Raw genomic sequence first — 22,800 nt, 5'->3', positions numbered from 1 at the left:
CACTACATCACACATCCTTGGCCAAGACTTCAAAAGAAGCACCTGACTCATCTCAATCTGTAAAATATCCATTGTAGCTACCTTTGATGCATCACTGTCTAACTCATCATTGATGACTTGGTCCAGTTCTGATGCCTCCTGCATTCATGAACAGTGACCTTCCTACCACATCATGCCATCCCCTGTGCTGTCCATGGCATTTTTGAGGAAACATTTTTTGAATCCTAAGAGTCTTGGTTACCTTTATTCCTCATTATTGTCAGTACTTTGCGGGGAAGGTCAACCCTAACAGCGTAGCCTCTTGCCCCCGTTCGGCTACAATCTTCATAGCGTCAGATTGCTATCAAAACCAGAGATCAAACTACGTAGAATAGAGCGTAGTGGGCACTTTTAAAAACGTGAGCATTTCAATTGTGTGCGCTATTTTTTTTTAAATGATCATACGATCGTACTATGTAGTTTCAGCTCACGTTGTTTTGCTTCCGGTTTGGTCGCATCATCAGCTGGAATGATGACACATTTCTTTTAAAAGCGACTGCACAACTAGCCCTTGCAGTCAACATTTATTGTCTCCGTTTAAGTTAAAACAAACTCACGGGCAGTCGTTTCTGATGTTTGGTGCAGTAGCAACAAATATGCTACGCTAACAATCGTAAAATACAAAGTCCCCCCCAGGGGGTCAGAGTTCAGGTTGGTGGCGCACATTACCGTAATATATATAAATGTGTAGCATAAGATATCCATCCATTTTCTTTTGCCGCTGATCTTCACGAGGGTCGCGGGGGGTGCTGGAGCCTATCCCAGCTGTCAACGGGCAGGAGGCAGGGTACACCCTGAATTGGTTGCCACGCAATCGCAGGGCACATCGAGACAAACAATAGTCGTACTCAGAATCACACCTAGGGGCAATTTAGAGTGTCCAATTAATGTTGCATGTTTTTGGGATGTGGGAGGAAACCGGAGTGCCCGGAGAAACCAACGCAGGCACGGGGAGAACATATAAACTCCACACAGGCGGGGCCGGGATCGAACACGGGTCCTCAGAACTGTGAGGCCAATGCTCTAGCAGCTTCACCACCGTGCCGCCACATAAGACATCGAATATCATTTTGAAGTTTATATGTATACCTTTTTTTTATACTACTATGTACCTGTATGCGACTAGTCAATGTGATTGTATTTTTTATTTTTGATCCATACCTAAATATAATGCGCTTTATTGACTCCTTTAAAATATTTTTGGAAAAAATTGCGCATTATTTTCGAGCAATTATGGTATATGCTGAAATGACTCATCTATGCTATACTGGAACCAAAACAAGCACAGGAACTTTGATTTTGTCAAGGCATTTCTCCTGATACAGTTCATGTACAGGATTTGCAATGAGGATATCAGAATAAGTTTGAACAATCTGTTTTACAAATAAAACAAGCATTAAAAAGAATAAAGCATTTGCTTTCTGGTTAAGGTCAACCACAAAAGAATGTCATCCTTACTTGTTATGAATTTGAAATTTTAATTGCGTAAAAGTCAACCAATCAATTAAAGCCAAGTCTTTCGGCTCTACTTTTGTCCAATATGTGTTGTAAATCTTCATGGAGGTGTTACAGCTGGTGTTGGTAATTTTGTGGACCAGCACACTCCACTGCATCAAAATGCATTTACAGTGCTGATGATCACACCCAACATCAAACCTGTCCAATCAAAGTAGCTCCTCTAATTCCATTTAAATGCAGCGCAGTCACAGTCACACATTAAGATGTCTGTACGGAAGAGGACAATGCATTATGCGGTTAGCCAGTGTGGGAAAAGATAACCTGATCTTGTACCCTTATTAAATACAAAATAAGATGTTCATAACCACTGATGACTTAAATAAAGTGGATACTGAAAGTATTAAGACCTCCTCAAAATTTCACACTGTTATATTGCAGTAATTTGCTCAAATGTTTTTTTCATTTTTTCCTCATTAATGTACACTCAGCATCCCATATTGACATAAAATAATATTAGTTAAATTTTGGGTGGCACTACAGATATTAACCAATTAAAAGAAGTGAAAAAAACCTTGAAACAATAATGTGAAAAGATTTTCAGAAAACGAAACATATCCAGGCAGCACGGTGAGGCAGCTGTAAAACATTGGATCACAGTTCTGAGGTCCCAGGTTCAATCCCAGACCCACTGTGTGGAGTTTGCATGTTCTCCTCGTGTCTGCGTGGGTTTCCTCCGGGAACTCCGGTTTCCTCCCACATTCCAAAATCATGCAACATTAATTAGACACTCTAAATTGCCCCTAGGTGTGATTGTGAGTGCTGCTGTTTGTCTCAGTGTGCCCTGCGATTGGCTGGCAACCATTCAGGGTGTACCCCGCCTCCTGCACATTGACAGCTGGGATAGGCTCCAGCACTACCCGTGACCTTCGTGAGGATAAGCGGTGAAGAAAATGGATGGATGGATGGATGGATGAATGGATAGTTAAATGTTTGGATAATTATTAAAAAGGAAAAAGTGAAGGCAGCATGGTGGGGCAGCTGTAAAGCATTGGCCTCACAGTTTTGACGACCCAGGTCCAATCCCGTTCCTCCCTGTGAGGTGTTGGCATGTTCTCCCTGTGCCTACATGGGTTTTCTCCAGGCACTCCGGTTTCCTCCCACATCCCAAAAACATGCATTAATTGGAAACTCTAAATTGCCACAATGTGTGATTGTGAGTGCGATTGTTGTCTGTCTGCATGTGCCCTGCAATTGGCTGGCAACCAGTTCAGGGTGTACCCTGCCTCCTGCCCGATGGCAGCTGGGGTAGGCTCCAGCACTCCCACGTGAAGATAAGTGGCTAAGAAAATGGATGGCTGGATGGATGGATGGTAAAAATGGAAATATCACACAGCCATAAGTATTCAGACCCTTTTCTCAGTAACATGTAGAAGCACCTTTTTGAGCAAATACAGCCATGAGTCTTTTTGGTAATGATGCAACAGGTTTTTCAAACCTGGATTTAGGCATACTCTGCCATTCCTGATTGCTGATAGTCTCCAGTTCTGTCAGGTTGCATGGTGAATGATGGTGGGCAGCCATTTTGAAGTCTTTCCAGAGATGCTCAATTGGGTTTAAGTCAGGGGTCTGACTGGGCCATTCTAAGACAGTCACAGAATTGTTCTGAAGACACTCCTTTGTTCATCAATTAAACCACAACAATACTAAGATAATTCTTTTTTGCAACAAAGAAAAAAGATTGCCTTTCGTACATCCCTGGACTCACTATCTCTAAAAACCAAAGACCAAGTCCGAAACCTTGGTGTTCTGATATATTCCGACCTGACCTTCACCAGTCATATCATATCAATTACTAAAACTTCCTTTTACTAGCTGAAGAACATATTTGGAGTTAAGGCTTGCATGTATCAAGCCATGCTTTTATCTCAAGTCAACTTGACTATTGTAACGGTGTTCTGACTGTACTGCCCAAAAAGAGCATTGAACAGCTGCAACTTGTTCAGTATTCTGCAGCTCGGGCTGTGACCAGAACAAGTGGTGAGAGCATATAACTCCAATTCTAAAGAATTTAAACTGGTTTCCAGTCAGTTTTAGAATGGATTTTAAACTTCTTCTTTTGTTCGATAAATCACTAAAAGGGTTAGGTCCTGCATACATGATACGAATGCTAATGTAATACAAACCCCAGCCCCAAGTTTGAGTTTTTTTACATCCAGATTTAAAAAAACTGTACAATCGCACTAACAATCACACCTAGGGGAAATTTAGAGTGTCCAATTAATGTTGCATGTTTTTGGGATGTGGGAGAAAAACCGGAGTGCCCGGAGAAACCAACGTAGGCACGGGGAGAATATGCAAACTTCCAAAGCTGCACTCCAGTGAAGGTGTAGAAAGCCATTGTGAATGCCGGTGCCAGGGTATAAGGACAGGGGCATCCGCAGGTCAAGCGCCACTGAAGCAGGGACAGGTGGTGGCCGCAGGTTGAGGGCCGCCGGAGGCTGGACAGGGGATGGCCATAGGTTGACCATTGCTGGGACAGGAGCCTGGCACTGCTGCCGAGGAGGTCGGACGGGGAGCCTGGTGCAGCTGCCAGGGAGCAGGAAGGGGAGCCTGCCACATCTGCAGGGGAGCAGGGAGGGCAGCCTGGAACTGCTGCCAAGGAGGTAGGACGGGGAGCCTGGCGCATCTGCCGGCGAGCAGGAATGGGGTCTGCATTCCCTTCCCCAGCCTTCCGCCAATGTGGTTTGGGAATAGAGAATATGAGAGGGCTGGCTGGAAAAGGCTGAGGGCGCTGGGAGGCAGAATGGCAGCATGCCGGTTGACGCCATGCTCTTCCCACTGGGTCTGGTCTTGGTTCATCCATTCTGTCATGATTTTTGGTTTGTGAATGTGAGGAAGGCAAGGCAAAGAGATAGAGGGCCCAAGTGCAGGGAAGTAGGGGGAACATGGTGAAGGCACATGGCAAAAACGCTAACTCAGCAAAGTAACAAAGAAACACTTAACGAACATTAAAATTAGGAACAAAATATGAGTGTTGAGAAAAAAAATGGCAAAGATAGCCAATGGTGTGGTGTCATGGGCAGGACCCAAATGCAAGACTCGGGACAAGATGTCGTACGAATAGAGGGTTTTAATGCCAGCCAAAAGATCGGTACACAGGCAGTTAGTCCAAAAGGAAACAATATCAAGAAAGTGAGGCAAAAGGCAAGTTCAAAAACACAGGGCCAAGTCAGATTACCATGAGTCAAAAACGTGGAACGAGGAATGCAGGAACGTGCAAAGAATGACATGACATACAAGGGTTATATGCAAGGCACAATTAGCAGACAGGCAACAGTTGGAGAGGTGGCTCTCAAGAGCAGGTGTGTGTGAGGCAGAAGTAATGGCCACACCCACGACAGGTGTGCACCAACAGAGAGTGACAGGAACAAATAACAACATCAACAATGGACCGACAAGAACTGACAGAAACCAAGGAGCTAAATACACACAGATTTACAACACAAGGAGGAACACCTGGACAACCCACGATTGGCTGGAGGGAGCTGATTGGTCAGCACAAGGTAGAGGGTAAATGCAAACAGGTGGACACAATCACTTGAGGACTGAAGACATGAAAAACATGGAAGACAGGAAAACATGGCACAAAAAAAACAGACTGTGACAAGGGGGTCTGAAAACTTACCAACTGTACCAACAGTATCTCCATGAACCTCATGCATCTATCCTGACCCCCATCGTTTGTGTGGCCCCATAGCTGTAACAGATGATTTACAAAACATCGTAATGGTAATCACAGTAAGTAGACAAAGAAGATAAATGCCTTTAATGAGTTGTTTGTATTGTATGTTTCAGAGGGTTTAATGCGCTATGTTCACATGTTCATGAATAGAATATGTCTGACGTCCAACACCCATATGAAGACTTCAGAATCTGTTTGCCTTTTCCCAGATCAAATTTATGAAAAATGTGTTGGACCAGCTGTGCTGGCAATTTGACAGCTCCGAGCAGTAAATTTAGTTTTACCGGCTTTCTGCCACCCAATTGTCCCTTTGCTGAGCGTTATCTTCAAGGACATGCCTTCATTGTGCCAAAACGTTCAACTTGTTGCTCATTAGTTTACCAAATTGGCAAACATGCCACCAATCATTATGCTTTCACAGAAATCAGGATATACCAGTTTTTGCGCTCCACTGCAGATGCACAGTCTACAAAATAAAGCCCAAAGATTTCATCTCCACTCTCTAAACATACATACAGGCAGTTCAAGTTCAGACTTTAAACACATGACTGACTTTGGATAAATCAATGGTATATTATATCTGAATCTAATTCAAGATGTTTTTAATTTAAGAACATCACATTGAGAAAAAAATCCTTTTCTCCTGTTGAGAGATTATTGCTACTTAAAAACCATACACACTGAGTAATACATAAAGTGATGCAAAAAAATCACTTTGGGTCACACGGCAAGCCAGATATCAATATACAGTAAATAAAGAACAATTTATTTTGGCCATTTATACCTGGATTAAGTCTAACATTGATTTAGTATAAAATTAGGCATTTAATTTTGACAAACACCTTGAGTTTTTCATTAGAGTGTGCATAAAAAGCCCCTCTGACAGTTCTTTGACCCAGTTTTGTATCCACTTTGTCAACTGTTTGCCTCCTTGTAGTTTGTTTTGTTAACAGCTCTGGCTCGGAAGCGGGGAAATAATGCAAGTAATGTAGATAAGCAAGAGAAATTCAATAAATTTATTTCAGGCCTCTTGGCAGTAAAACACCTGGATCTCGGGAATGTGTGGATGATTTTGATAATCCTGAATACGAGAAAAAGTTTGTAGCAGTTGCTACTAAGGGCAGTGTGGCAGAGAACGAGATTAGGGTTAGGGTCAATCTTCATCAGAATGAAGCCCCATGTAAGACATCACCTCATTGGGTCTCAGCGATCCTACGAAAGGTGAGGAATCAGCCCAGGACTACACGACAGGACTTGGTCAATGACCTGAAAAGAGCTGGGACCACCGTTTCCAAGGTGATTGTTGGTAATACACTAAGTCGTCGTTGTATGAAATCATGCATGGCACGGAAGGTTCCCCTGCTTAAACTAGCACATGTCCAGTTTCATCTTAAGTTTGACAATGACCATTTGGATGATACAGAGGAGTCATGGGAGAAAGCTTTGTGGTCACATGAGATCAAAATTGAACTTTTTGGTCATAATTCCACTAACCGTGTTTGGAGGAAGACGAATAATGAGTGCCATCCCAAGAATACCATCTCTACTGTGAAGCATGGGGGTGGTAGCATCATGCTTTGGGGTGTTTTTCTGCACATGGGATAGGAAGACTGCACTGTATTAAGGAGAGTATGACCGCGGCCATGTATTGTGAGATTTTGGGGAACAACCTCTTTCCCTCAGTCAGAGCATTGAAGATGGGTCGTGGCTGGGTCTTTCAACATGACAATGACCCGAAGCACACACCCAGGAAAACCAAGGAGTGACTCCTTAAGAAACATATCAAGGTTCTGGCGTGGCCTAGCCAGTCTCCAGATGTAAACCCAATAGAAAATCTTTGGAGGGAGCTGAAACTCTGTGTTTCTCAGCGACAGCCCAGAAACCTGTCTGATCAAGAGAAGATCTGTGTGGCGGAGTGGGCCAAAATCCCTCCTGCAGTGTGCAAACCTGGTAACAACTACAGGAAACGTTTGACCTCTAATTCCAAACAAAGGCTACTGTACCAAATATTAACATTGTTTTTCTCAGGTGTGCAAATACCTATTTGCAGCTGTATCGCACAAATAAATTGTTACAAAAAATAATACATTGTGATTTCTGGGTTTTTATTTTTAGATTATCTCTCTACAGTGGACATACACCTATGATGAAAATTTCAGCGCCCTCCATGATTTCTAAGTGAGAGAATTTGCAATATCTTGTTAGATTGGATATAACTAATTCTAAAGTCCTTACACTGGCTTCCAGTCAGTCTTCAAATACTTATTTTCTTCACTGTACTACTCAAACAAATAAGGTGGAAATGTGCATGACAACAGCCAGAGTCGTACTTTTCCTGCTCCGCTTACCTTTCCAAGTTGTAAAAATAGACGTAAAGACCCAACATGGAACTAAATGTGGAGGTGAAGGCATCAAAAGAGATGTCAGCCAGGACTTAAAGGTATTCTCCAAAAATGAGACAATTGTTGACCTGAAGTAAGTATCTCAATGTCAACTGAGTGACGGTATTGCCAAAGTGACGTGGAGTAATGCTATTAATTAGCCAATGTGTAAGGTATGTCAGGTACACACACACAACAAACCTGTTTGTTAAAATGAAAAGGTGCCACCAAAACAATTATGTTGAAAGCATAAAAATGTGACCGGCACGAGTACACATAGGATTAGTAGTTGGCCACTTCTAGTGCCAGACCAAAGCAGTAACTGATTGTGTCATTATCAATTAAGTGGTCTGTAAACAGACATACAGTGCCTTGTGAAAGTATTCGGTCCCCTTGAAATTTCAACCTCTTGCCACTTTTCAGGCTTCAAACATAAAGATATAAAATTAACCTTTTTTTTGTCAAGAATCAACAAGTGGGACACAATTGTGAAGTGGAATGAAATTTATTGTACATTTTAAACTTTTTTTGACAAATAAAAAAATAGTGGGGCGTGCAATATAATTCGGCCCCCTTTGTAGCACCACCTATTGCTGCGATTACAGATGCAAGTCGCTTGGGGTATGTCTCTAACAGTTTTGCACATCGAGAGACTGAAATTCTTGGCCATTCTTCCTTGCAAAACAGCTCGAGCTCATTGAGGTTGGATGGAGAATGTTTTTGAACAGCAGTCTTCAGCTCTGCTCACAGATTCTCGATTGGATTCAGGTCTAGACTTTGACTTGGCCATTCTAACACCTGGATATCTTTATTTGTGAATCATTCCATTCTAGATTTGGCTTTATGTTTTGGATCATTGTCCTGTTGGAAGATAGATCTCCGTCCCAGTCTCAGGTCTTTTGCAGACTCAATCAAGTTTTCTTCCGGAATGGTCCTCTATTTGGCTCCGTTCATGTTCCCATCAATTTTAACTATCTTCCCTGTCCCTGCTGTAGAAAAGCAGGCCCACACCATAAGGCTGCCACCACCATGTTTGACGGTGGGGATGGTGTGTTCAGAGAGCTGTGTTGCTTTAACACCAAACATATTGTAAAGCAATGTGGCCAAAAAGTTTGATTTTGGTTTCATTTGACCAGAGCACCTTCTTCCACATGTTTGGTGTGTCTCCCAGGTGGATTGTGGCAAACGTTTTATGTACATCTTTGAGAAATGGCATTCTTCTTGCCACTTTTCCACAGAGGCTAGATTTGTGCAGTGTACGACTGATTACTTTCCTATGGGCAGACTCTCCCACCTCAGCTGTAGATTTCTGCAGTTCATCCAGAATAGTGATCATGGGCCTCTTGGTTGCATCTCTAATCAGTCTTCTCCTTGTTCGAGGTGAAAGTTTGGAGGGTCTTGGTCGATTAGCAGTGATCTGATACTCCTTCCATTTCATTATGATTGCTTCCACAGAGCTCCTTGAGATGTTTAAAGTTTGGGATATCTTTTTGTATCCAAATCCGGCCTTCAATGTCTGCAAAACAGGATCTCAGACCTGCCTGGCGTGTTCCTTGGTCTTCATTCTCTGCACTTTAAACAGAACCCTGAGACTATCACAGAGCAGGTGCATTTATACGGAGAATTGTTTACACACAGGTGGATTCTATTTATCATCATCAGTCGACATTGGATCATTCAGAGATCCTCACTGAACTTGTGGAGTGAGTTTGTGGAACTGAAAGAAAAGGGGTGGAATAATATTAAACGCCCCACTTTTTAGTTTTTTATCTGTTAAAAAAGTTTAAAATATCCAATAAATTTTGTTCCACATCACGATTGTGTCCCACTTGTTGATTCTTGACAAAAAAGTTTTAATTTTATATATTGATGTTTGAACCCTGAAATGTGGCAAAAGGTTAAGGGGGCTGTACACTTTCACGAGGCACTGTATCGCTAATATGTTTGGTTTTAATGGATGATGGACATTTGAAAGGAGCAAGAATGATAAAAGGGTATGCAACATCATCACTGGAAACAGATAATGTTTGCAATTCAAGGGGTCTTAATTATCCCCAAGCAGGCAGTTTTGTCATTTTGTAGCTCAAATACCTCAAAAAATACTTTGTACTGTAAACTAGTGCATTGTTGTATTATATTTTTCTGCATTTGTTTCACTGTTTAGTGACAATTGTTCTTATAGTGGTCTATATTTGATTTAATTTGCTTTGTTTCGAAAGTATGCGAATATAATGTTGGTGTTACGGTTTCGTTTTTTTTTTTTTTTGCAAAATGCACTCAAGGTGTTAAATAACTCTAGTGTCTATTTGGAGTAAGATGCTTCACAACAGGCAGTTAAAGGTCAAGTGTCATCCCTATAAACATTCTAAAATAGATATTGAAATGAAAAATACATATAACATTTACTTCAATGTCTATATGAACAAATAAATATGAGCAGAGAGCGCATCATCCATGCGCAAAGTTGCAGAAGTGTCATTCTACAACATGGAGTGGTCGCCATATTGCTGCATCCCCTGTCCATGACGTCACCCAGACATTCGCCAATGAAAACACGCGGTGGACCCTACTTTGGGAGACGAACACGCCCCTTCTGACACAACCTCTTATAGAAGAAAAGAACATCTCACAACTGAGTGAAGAGACCGGGGCAATATTACCCTATTATTTCGAGCCATATTCAGATTATATCCGATCACAGCCAAACCACCTCCCTGTCCGATCCACTTCCGCGGTGTGAATCAGCCTTCGCGGCTCATCGCAGCCGTCCGGTGTGGCTCATTTTCGGCGCCGAGGTGGCTTATCACGGAGCCGAGCTGGGCTGCTTTAGGGGGTCGTTCATAGCCGCCGCCGTCCGCGATGAACAACACGTCGAACCGGGGCGCTTTACAGCATTGTCATCGCATGCGGCTGAGTGCGGCATTGTCCGCAGAGTTCTTCCTTCATTGGCAAGGCGACGCAGCAGCCTTCACCGGTGAGCCCGACGCCGTCCGACGCGCACATTGATTTAGCACGCCTGTCAAACGTACGCGGATCTTTTGTCACGTTATAAGAAACATTTTTTTTTTTGTAGCTGTATACATACATGTGGGTCAAAGACAAAGAAGAGAAGGAAACCAGATCCATCATCAGAAGAAAAAGGAATGCACAGAGCCTACAACTGAGTGTAGGGACTTTGAATGTTGGGACTATGACAGGAAAAGCTCAGGAGTTGGTTGACATGATGATTAGGAGAAAGGTTGATATTCTTTGCATCAAAGAGAGCAGGTGTAAAAGTAGTAAGGCTAGAAGCTAAGGAGCAGGGTTTAAATTATTCGACCACGGAATAGATGGGAAGAGAAATGGAGTAGGGATTATGTTAAAGGAAGAGCTGGCTCAGAATGTCTTGGAGGTGAAAAGAGTATCAGATCGAGTGATGAGACTAAAATTTGAAATTGAGGGTGTTATGTATAATGTGGTTAGCGGCTATGCCCCAGAGGTAGGATGTGACCGAGAGTTGAAAGAGAAATTCTGGAAGGAACTAGATGAAGTAGTTCTGATCATCCCAGACAGCGAGAGAGTTGTGACAGACAGCGAGAGAGTTGTGATTGGTGCAGATTGTAATGGACATATTGTTAAAGGAAACAGGGGCGATGAAGAAGTGATGGGTAAGTACGGCTTCTAGGAAAGGAACTTTGAAGGACAGATGGTGGTAGACTTTGCAAAAAGAATGGAGATGGCTGTAGCGAACACTTATTTCCAGAAGAGGGAGGAACATATGGTGACCTACAAGAGCGGAAGTAAAAGCATGCAGGTGGATTATATTTTGTGCAGATGATGTAATCTGAAGGAGATTACTGACTGTAAAGTAGTGGTAGGGGAGAGTGTAGCTCGACAGCATAGGATGGTGGTGTGTAGGATCACTCTGGTGGTGGGTAGGAAGATTAAGAAGACAAAGGTAGAGCAGAGAACCATGTGGTGGAAGCCGAGAAAGGGAGAATGTTGTGCGGCCTTTCGGAAGGAGGTGAAGACAGGCTCTTGATGGACAGCAGAAGCTCCTGGAAGACTGGACTACGACAGCCAAGGTAATCAGAGAGACAGGCAGGAGAGTACTTGGTGTGTCTACTAGTAGGAAAGGGGAGAAGGAGACTTGGTGGTGGAACCCCAAAATACAGGGAGTCATACAAGGAAAGAGATTAGCGAAGAAGAAGTGGGACACTGAGAGGACTGAGGAGAGGCGAAAGGAGTACATCGAGATGCGACGTAGGGAAAAGGTAGAGGTGACAAAGGCTAAACAAGAGGCATATGAAGACATGTACTCCAGGTTTGACACGAAAGAACGAGAAAAGGATCTCTACAGGTTGGCCAGACAGAGGGATAGAGATGGGAAGGATGTGCAGCAGGTAAGGGTGACTAAGGATAAAGATTGAAATATGTTGACTGGTGCCAGTAGTGTGCTAAATAGATGGAAAAAATACTTTGAGAAGTTGATGAATGAAGAAAATGAGAGAGAAGGAAGAGTTGAAGTGGCAAGTGTGAAGGACCAGGAAGTGGCAATGATTAGTAAGGGGGAAGTCAGAAAAGCACTACAAAGGACGAAAAATGGAAAGGCAGTTGGTCCTGATGACATACCAGTGGAGGTATGGAAGCAATTTGGAGAGATGGCTGTGGAGTTTTTGACCAACTTATTCAACAGAATACTAGCGGGCGAAAAGATGCCTGAAGAATGGAGGAAAAGTGTTCTAGTTCCCATTTTTAAGGACAAAAGCGATGTTCAAAGCTGTGGGAATTATAGAGGAATAAAGTTGATGAGCCACACAATGAAGTTATGGGAAAGAGTAGTGGAGGCTAGACTCAGGACAGAAGTAAGTATCTTCGAGCAACAGTATGGTTTCATGCCTAGAAAGAGTACCACAGATGCATTATTTGCCTTGAGGATGCTAGTGGAAAAGTACACAGAAGGTCAGAAGGAGCTACATTGTGTCTTTGTGGATCTAGAGAAAGCCTATGACAGAATATCAAGAGAGGAACTGTGGTACTATATGCGGAAGTCTGGTGTGGCAGAGAAGTATGTTAAAATACTACAGGACATGTATGATGGCAGCAGAACAATGGTGAGGTGTGCCTTAGGTGTGACAGAAGAATTTAAGGTGGAGGTGGGACTGCACCAGGGATCAGCTCTGAGCCCCTTCGTGTTTGCAGTGGTAATGGATAGGCTGACAGATAAGGTTAGACTGGAATCCCCTTGGACCATGATGTTCGCAGATGATATTGTGATATGCAGTGAAAGCAGGGAGCATGCAGAGGAACAATTAGAAAGATGGAGACATGCACTGGAAAGGAGAGGAATGAAGATTAGCCGAAGTAAAACAGAATATCTGTGCGTGAATGACAAAAGTGGAGGGGGAAGAGTGAGGCTACAGGGAGAAGAGATAGCAAGGGTGGACGACTTCAAATACTTGGGGTCAACAATACAGAGCAATGGAGAGTGTGGTCAGGAAGTGAAGAAACGGGTCCAAGCAGGTTGGAACAGCTGGCGAAAGGTGTCTGGTGTGTTATGTGACAGAAGAGTCTCTGCTAGGATGAAGGGCAAAGTTTACAAAACAGTGGAGAGGCCGGCCATGATGTACGGATTAGAGACGGTGGCACTGAAGAAACAACACGAAGCAGAACTCGAGGTAGCAGAAATGAAGATGTTGAGGTTCTCGCTCAGAGTGAGCAGGTTGGATAGGATTAGAAATGAGCTCATTAGAGGGACAGCCAAAGCTGGATGTTTTGGAGACAAGATTCGAGAGAGCAGACTTCGATGGTTTGGACATGTTCAGAGGGGAGAGAGTGAGTATATTGGTAGAAGGATGCTGAGGATGGAGCTCCCAGGCAAAAGAGCGAGAGGAAGACCAAAGAGAAGGTTTATGGATGTGGTGAGGGAAGACATGAGGGCAGTTGGGGTTAGAGAGGAAGATGCAGGAGATAGGCTAAGATGGCAAAAGATGACACGCTGTGGCGACCCCTAACGGGACAAGCCGAAAGGAAAAGAAGAAGAAGAAGAATACATTGTTATTTCTGGATTTTTCTTTTTAGATTATCTCTCTCACAGTGGACATCCACCTACGATGAAAATTTCAGACCCCTCTTATGATTTCTAAGTGGGAGAACTTGCAATATAGCCGGGTGTTCAAATACTTGTTTTCTTCACTTATTCACATAGTCCGACATTTATGACATCTTAAAGCAACAGATTGTTTTCTTTTACTTTTACCATTATTATTGAGACTAAACATAAGCACCATGTGTAAGCTCGTCTTTGCTTGACTTTTCCCAGACTGTAATGGTAGGCGGCCCATAAGGATGCTGTCATTATAAACCACACTGATGGGCTGCATAAGTACTGGGTAACATTTGTAATTATGGGTGTACCCCTTAAAGAGCGGAGTGGGGCGGTGCAAGGTAAACTAGGAAGGGTAGTGTGTGGCCAAGCAGCAGGTCGTTGTCAGAGAAGGTTCTGTGTGCTGCCGAAATGTTCCAAAATAAAAGACGTCAGACTGACGTCTTTTTTTTTTTTTTTGGAACGCCGTCACGCGATTCACCAAAACTGCCTCAACTGGCCGATTATGATCGACACATTGAGGACCCCTAAACTAAAGAATACCATACCGGAACGGTGGTGGACTCGGTTAACAGCGACGGTCTGTCGGCACCGTTAACCTACAGGGCATTGGTGGAAATTCATCAATTGTGGGTCAAAGATAAAGAAGAGGAGGAAAACAGATTCCACAGCAGAAGAGGAAGGAAGAGAAATACACAAAGCCTACAATTAAGTGTAGGGACTTTAAATGTTGGGATGATGATAGGAAAAGCTCAAGAGTGGGTTCACATGATGATTAGGAAAAAGGTTGCTATATTGTGCATTCAAGAGAGCAGGTCAAAAAGTTGTAAGGCTAGAAGTTTAGGAGCAGGGTTTAAATTTTACCATGGTGTAGATGGGAAGAGAAATGGACTAGGGGTTATTTTAAAAAAAGAGCTGGATCAGAATGTCTTGGAGGTGAAAAGAGTATCAGCGCTATGCAACACAGGTAGGATGTGACCTAGATTTGAAAAAGAAATTCTGGAAGGAACTAGATGAAGTGGTTCTGAGCATTCCAGACAGAGAGTTGTGATTGGTGCAGATTGTAATAGCCAAGTTGGTGAAGGAAACAGGAGCGATGAAGAAGTGATGGGGAAGTATGTCATCCAGGAAAGGAACTTTGAGGGACAGTTGGTGCTTGACTTTGCAAAAAAGATGGAAATGGCTGTAGGAAACATTTTTTTCGAGAAAAGGAAGGAACATAGATTGACCTACAAGACGCATGTAGGTGGATGACATTTTGTGCAGACTATGTAATCTGAAGGAGGTTACTGACTGCCAGGTAGTGGTCGGGGAGTGTGTAGCCCGACAGCATAGTTTTGTGGTGTGTATGATGAGTCTGGTGGTGGGTAGGAAGATTAAGAAAACAAAGGTATAGCAGAGAACCATGTGGTAGAAGGTGAGAAAGGAAGAATGTTGCGCGGCCTTTTGAAAAGAGGTGAGACAGGATCTCGATGGACAGGAGGAGCTCCTGGAAGACTGGACTACTACAGCCAAGGTGATCAGAGAGAATACCAGGAGAGTACTTGGTGTGTCTTCCGGTAGGAAAGGGGAGAAGTAGACTTGAAGTCATACAAGGAAAGTGATTAGTGAAGAAGTTGGAACAGGTTGTAAATGCTGGTAGGACTACATGGAACGGTCCATAAATGGTTCAGGTCTTACCTGGTGTAAAGTAACTACAACCCTCATCCTCTGCAATTCATTTTTCACGACGAACCGGGTCTCTTGCAAACTTATGAAGGGTAAATCCATCCTTCCGAGTGTTCAAGCAATGTGCAGCAATGCAACGAACCGGCATTTTGGCTAACACAAAGGAACAACGAGCTACCTTCCCGGAGGTAAAACTAATAGAAACAAACGAGTCCACTTGAGGGCGGTCCTGCCATGTACGTCATCTCCTGCTTCTTCTCGAAAACAAATCTCTTGAGAGGATTTTCATGGCAGGAGTTTCAAAAAGCTGTATATGTCAAAATCATGTTTTGTGGTGAAAAAAACGCATGGGACCATGTCGGCTGCCTTTTTTCATTAATAACATACTAAAAGTCATGCATTTCATAACAGTGGCCCCTTAGAAAAAAGTTTGAAAACAATATTAAAAAAATAATCAATCATAATAATCGAGATTATTTTTTTTTTGTCATATTGATTATCCCTAGGAAGAGGCAGCAGAACCTGGGCGGCACTGGGCCCATGTGCCACTCCACACACACACGCGCGCACACGCACACACGCGCACACACACACACCTTTTATCCTGTGTGTGGATCGGCATTCCCATCCCACCGTTGATGATTGTTTAAAAGGCAGTAAAAAGTGTCTTCAAATTACAAAAAAAGTACCCCCAAAAAAAGTACTGTGCCCCCCAGTCCTAAAGTGAGCCCTGAAGCTATCGCAGACCTTTTTGTGTAGGATTTGCACGTTCTCCCCATTCTTGCCTGGGGTTTCTCTCGGTTCTCTGTGTCCTTCCTAATTCCCAAACATGCACATTAAGTTAAAGGAACGAGCTGTATTGCTGTGAATATGTCCATCCAGCCATTCATTTTCTGAACCCCTTATCCTCACAAGGGTTGCGAGAGTGCTGGAGCTATCTTTAGGCAGGAAAGCGGAGTACACTTTGAACTGGTTGTCAGCCAATCGCAGAGCATACATAAACAAGAAAACTATTCACACACACTTTCCCACCTACAGGCAATCTAAAGTCTTCAATTAACCCAACATGCATGTTTTTTTTAAGTAAGAAACAACCGAAGCACCCGGAGACATCCCACACAGGCATGGGGAGAACATGCAAACTTCACACAGGCAGGGCCGGGTTCTAAACCCCGGTCCTAAGAACTGTGAGGCAGACAGTCTAAGCAATTGATCATCGTGCCACACCCTGTGAATGTGGGTGAATGTTTATTGGATGAGTGTCCCGTGATTGACTGGCAACCATCCAGAAAGGTAAATTTTTATATTCATATACGATAATAGTGAACATCATAATCTATAAATTCCATCATAATTTTCCTTCTGTTATTCCCTTCACAGGATGAGTAAAGTATATCTATTTCTCATCTATATATTTAATGATCAAGAAGGCCATATGGTGGAGCAGCTGTAGAGTGTTGTCCTCACAGTTCTTCAGACTGGGGTTCAAATACCGGCCCTGCCTGTGTGGAGTTTGCAGGTTCTCCCTGTGTCTGTCGTGGGTTTTCTCCAGGCACTCCAATTTCCTCCCATATCCCAAAAACATGCACTAATTGGAGTCTCTAAATTGCCTCTAGGTGTGATTGTGAGTGCGGCTGTTGTTGTCTGTCAATATTTTTATAATGATAAGATAAAGACATTAAGTCCCTCAAAAAGAACAAAAATCTTATATTTTTCACCTGTGTATAAGAGAAACATAGTGAGATGCTTGTATTTTTATTAAACGAATTCAAAACAGTTTAAAATTGCACAAGGATGAATTTGGAAAATGATTGACACTGACATTGGCATGCAAATGGTAGTGATGCCCATCACTGAAAAAACAATTGCAGAACGAGGGTGTGAGGTGTCTGGCAGCTCATGAAAATCTTGCCCGATCAAAATATTAGTTAACGAGGCCTGGTGACATGAGTTTACTGCCCACCTGAAGTTATGGTTGCTTTTCCCGCCCCAGATTTAGATGCCTGGCGCCTCCATCCACTTGGCATAGCCTTTTGCATGCCACTGCCTTTTGCATGCCACTGGCTAATAATCACATAAAAGAACTGGATAACACATTTTAATGGCCTGGGCCCCAGTCCTCAGTTGAGACTTTGAGATATTGTATATAATCTTCCATACTCATTCTGACATTACAGAATAACAGCCTGCTTCTCTGACTTGCAGCAGTGATGAGGACAACAAGCCTCTTCAAGGTAGCCAAACATCACTGGAGGGCAATGTGAAGGAGAGCGATGACAGCCTGGTGGACTATGGTGAAGGCGGCGATGGCCAATTTAATGAGGATGGATCGTTCATCGGTCAGTACACAGTGAAGAAGGACAAGGATGAGACAGAAGGCAATGAGAGCTCGGAGGCCACCTCACCAGTCAATGCCATCTACTCCTTGGCATAGTGCTGCATAACTTTTTAGACGCATTTGCACGACCTGCTTTAGAGTGTTGTTGACACACACACACGGATTAAGACTGCATATGAAAATATCAAAATAATTGGTCCTTTTTAGTGACTGTGTAGGCCTGCCTCCGCGGGTAAAGTGAGATGATACTGGACAGAAATTTGAATTCATGCCTTTGTTTTATGGAGAAGAAATTTGGTCAAAGTGCTCATTTCGCTTTGTGCTCAGCCTACCCTTTATCTACACAGACTTCAGTGTGCCTTCGACGTAGCTTTCAGCCATTTAAGGCATCACAACCTACTTTGCATAATTTTGTTCCCATTTATTCATCAAGATTTTCAGTCTTTCTCTTTTGGTTTTAGACAGGGATGTTCAGTCTATAACCAACAAACTCACCAAGATGCTATCAGATATGTTTATCATATTGATATGTACACAAAGAAAGATTTGAGTTTTTCCTCAACTCGTAGATGGCTCATTAAATCTTAATGAATACTGTACACAGCCCTGTCACACAATTAAGTGCCCTGTACATCTATGCACTACCACCACCACTATACCACTCCATATTCCTTAATACACATCTTTTGGTTCTCCTTGCAGGGTATATCACCCCATTACAGTCACTCTGCCTTTTACATAGTGGTAGAAAAGTTTTTTTTGTTTTTTTTTTACATTGACTGCAATGTTGTAGTGCAGATGTTCATTATAGTCATCACAAAAAAGCCCTATCTGCTAATTGCAGCTCTGACAGAGTATGTTGGTTATGCATCACATTTGTACAAAAACGACTTATTTTTGAGCATCTTAGTGGTTTAGTTAAATTAAAATTGGAGGGCAATAGAGTTACCTTTGCTTGAGGAACACCACAACATAAATGAATTCTATTGTAAGCATGCTGACTGATTCTGTCACATTTGTTTACTTAATTATTCTAAGGTGTACGTGATTATCTTTTCCCCACTTTTTACTAATACTTTATTTAACATTTTTTTAACCAACACTGCAATATCTATTTCACATAGTAATCTCATAATCACACATGATGAGGGTATACATAAATACAATGCATTATTATAGCCTACTACTTTCTTAGAATTATTTTCTTATTGGTGACAGCAGCATAGTTACCCATTTTGTTTTTGTAAAGATCAACAGTGATGAGATCATATACAGGAATGCATGCAGTCTCGTTGTAGGGCATGAATGCAGAGTCAAAATCTGAGCTCTGACGATGTGTTTAGATTTACAGGATTATTTATTTTGTGTTTCATATCAAGCAAAAATCTTTCACATTGGTTCTTTAGTTTGCTACCACCGCTTTTCATCTAATAACAAAACAATTTGACCAAAGATTTGGCATCAATCAAGATTTCTAGTACTGTATACTGCAGTATGTGGCTAGTAGTATCCTCACCCAATATGAATGAGGTTGTTCATTTCTGACCCGGCCAAGTTGAATAGATGAAGTGGTGAGTTTGGAAAGACAGCTCATTAAAGTACTAACAATATCATACACAGATCAAGGAAAATGGGAATGTTTTTTTTTCATTATTATTATTTTAAAGTAATTGCAAAAACACAACAGTATGTGTAGCATTGTGAGGGTACAATAATGTTCTTGCTCATCATAATTGCAGGACTGAATGGGAACATAATGGCGCAAATCTTATTTCTGTAGTTTGGAGGACAGAAGTGTGTCATTCTGTCCAAACAATCTGATGGCTACTTTCCATAAAATGTTAATCTGTAAAATATTTGTTTTCAATGAAACCCATGTCTTAAACAGGTGAATAAAGCTTTCGATATGCATAGAACTAGAAGACAAAAATACATTCATTTTCAGAGGATATAACAAGTTCTAAAGTCCGTACACTGGCTTCCAGTTAGTTTTATAATATTATATTTTACAGTTATGCTGCTGGTCTATAAATCACTTAAGGGTTTAAGTCCTGAATACATGAAAGAAATGATTACAGAATACAAACCCAGTAGGGCTCTGAGACCAAATGACTCAGGTCAAATAGTGGAGCGTAGATTCCAAAGCAAACATGGTGAAGCAGCATTTAGCTATTATGGTGCACACAAATGGAATAAATTGCCAACAGACATGACATCAGCCCCAAGTGTGAGTGTTTTTAAATCTATACTAAAAACTCTTCTTATTTCTCATGCGTTTTAGACTTCCACTTCCACTTTTCAGTGATATTTCTTGCAATAATAGCTGTTTTAATTGTACTTTTTCACATGTTTTATGTATTTGAATGCTTTTAATCATGTAAAGCATCTTGAGTTACCTTGTGTATGAAATGCGCTATTCAAATAAATTAGCTTTGCTTTGCTTTGCTTTGCTTTGCTTTGCTTCATTTGACACATGACGGAAATGAAAAAACTGTCAAGGTCCTCTTGTCAGAAGAAAAACAATTCAGTAATTGGTGTACACAGTGTATGTAGATTGTTAATCCCACTGCTACTTACTGATTTGTCATGTCTTTATTCAACCTAGAATGGTTGACAATGTACATTTATTCGGCGCAAATAAATTTAGTATTACAGAATAGGGCTAAGTTCTAAAGATTTAATGTTTTCTTCAGAGAGCAACGCAAGTTAATATTTTATATCCATTCATTTTATGAGCCACCAGGGTCACGGGAACCTTTTATCACATTACATTTTTATTTTGTACTTATATTAATTGTTTTATGTGACTACTATTCATTTATACTAATAATAATGTAAGCATTGATGTAATAATATTAGTTAAAAGTTTTCAACTAATTTGTTTCATGTGAGAAATAGCCTAAATAAATGTTTCCATAATGAGTTATTGTGACACCATAAACTCAGTATGTGTTACACATTTTTGTAGAAACTGGCTTTTCTTAAAGAACAAATTAATTTTGTTGTCATACATGAGAAAATGGTCATGTTTATCAAGACATTGTGTTGCTCTTCATGTATCCATTTTGTATTACTGTTGCTGTTGTTATTCAGATCTTTGTCCGTCCACACAAGAAAGAAATCTTGGTGTTTAGTATTTATTTGGCATATATTATGTACATTTGCATCCACACCAAAACACTTGTAAATATTAAAATGTTTGTCCCAAATGCTTCTTCCAAACAATACAATAAGTCACGAATTTGTACCTGCAAAGAAAATGAAACAGGCATTTAGTCGGTCAAGCAACGTTGCGATGTACCTTTGATTAACATTTGCACTCAGAAAAAAATAATAGTAATAAAATAAAATCACACTCCTGTTAGGATTACCAATTGCTTTGACATTGTAATGCACTGTCACAAATACATGAGTTTAACTTTTATTGATGGTTTTAAGTAAATGTTGAAAAAATATACACAACTAATGAAGCCGAAAGGAAAGGAAGAATTTAAGTTCTTTATTATGTAAATATGATAACAGAAGTTCGACTGACGCTCTGCCTTTGTAGCACAGATTCAGTCTACAGGCCTGGAAAACTAACTTACCCTCCTTGTTCTTTTGTTGTCTACATTATTTTCAATGGAAACAGAAGTCAAGTGTCTTTTATCACTGTCTCCTCTTGAACCTTCATAAAAGGTTTTTGTTTTTTTTTTACTTCATTTCTAAATGCTGTGAAGAATAGAACATTTGCTTGTTGGGTTGCTCTTTGGCTTTCATACAATCATTCAATGGGCATCTTTTTTATGTTTGTCTTTTGACGTGTACTTAACAGCTTTTGTCAGAAACATCTACCCAATAAAAAAAGTCAAATATGTATTCATTCATTCATTCATTCATTTATTCATTCATTCACATCATGGTGCGATGTTACAAATTCTGCTAGCGAAGCCTTCTTTACAATAAAGCAATTTTCTTTTCTCTACTTTTGACTGCTAGTCCTTTGTTGAATCAGATTTGGATGCTGTTATACAGTAGCAGTTTCAGACTTTGTCCCAACTACTTTCCAAAAGCACATAGAGCGGAACCAATGTGGCACCCAAGGTGATGATGCCCCCTCCATTGGCAGTTGATTTACTGTATACTTCAAAAAAAGAAAAAAAGTCATTCACAATAGTTTTGCCATTGTCTAAAAATATTGAAAATAAAATAGAAAGACTCTTACCACAAAATAAAAGTCATACACATAAGTTAAAAAACAGTTGTAAATTATATCGACAGCAATGAACATTAGATTTAAATTCCTATATAGTTTACACGAAATAGGTCAGAGACCAGACAAAGCTTGGCCAAAAGACCCCAAGGATGGTATACACAAATGTATACAGGCTTCCATTGCCTGGATGCGGGTCACCGTACCCCCCTCTGGAGCCAGGCCTCGAGGTGGGGCTCGAAGGAGAGCATCTGGTGACCAAGCCAGCACCCATGGGGGTCGCCTGGGCACAGCCCGAAAGGGTAACATGGCTCCCCTTACCATGGGTTCACCACCTGTTAGTAGGGCCTCCGAGGTCAGGTGCAATGTGACCTCTATGGACAGAATCTCCATGCGCAGCCAAAGCATAGAAGCCATGAGAGAACAACCAGCTGCAACCTCACTCATAGCGTTCCAGAACCGCGTTGCTCTTGACATCCTCCTGGCTGAAAAGTGTGGCGTCTGTTCAATGTTCGGTGACCAGTGTTGTCGGTTTATTCCAAATAACACAGAACCTGATGGGTTTCTGAAATGTGTAAGGCACATGTCATAACATAGCACAAAAGCACGACCAAATGTTTCTTCACCACAAAGTCCAAATGTTTTTCCCACATTGTCAACAGTTCCTTGATCTCAGTGGTAGAGATAACCTCCTCCTCTGCCTCCTTGTCAGAACTCTCACACCGCACCTCCTATTCTGCTGCATCTTTCACTCTTTTAATTCCTCCATCGTCAGTTCCTCCTCAGCTTCGTAGTTTCAAAATACTTTTCACTTCCTTGGCTGGCATTATTGATTTGATGGTTTCCTTCATCTTGTGAACTGTAGATATTGAAATATAGTAGCTATAATGATGAGTG

At 41.5% G+C, this 22,800-nt stretch overlaps 1 protein-coding gene across 20 annotated transcripts in view; it reads left to right on the top strand.

Moving 5' to 3' along the window:
* The window catches only part of nfasca (neurofascin homolog (chicken) a), a 201,521-nt gene extending 179,846 nt beyond the window's left edge, over positions 1–21,675 (top strand). For all 20 annotated transcript variants that reach the window (XM_061831670.1, XM_061831672.1, XM_061831691.1 and 17 more), the window contains one exon: positions 17,579–21,675. In XM_061831670.1, coding sequence (XP_061687654.1) covers positions 17,579–17,807 — 229 coding nt within the window. In that variant the 3' untranslated portion in view covers positions 17,808–21,675. The remainder of the gene's footprint in view (positions 1–17,578) is intronic.
* Positions 21,676–22,800: the final 1,125 nt, after the last annotated feature.

This window comes from Syngnathoides biaculeatus, chromosome 10, assembly GCF_019802595.1.
Source record: "Syngnathoides biaculeatus isolate LvHL_M chromosome 10, ASM1980259v1, whole genome shotgun sequence".
NCBI lineage: Eukaryota > Metazoa > Chordata > Actinopteri > Syngnathiformes > Syngnathidae > Syngnathoides > Syngnathoides biaculeatus.
The sequence above is the reverse complement of the archived record's forward strand: the minus strand, read 5'-3'. Positions and strand labels throughout refer to the sequence as shown.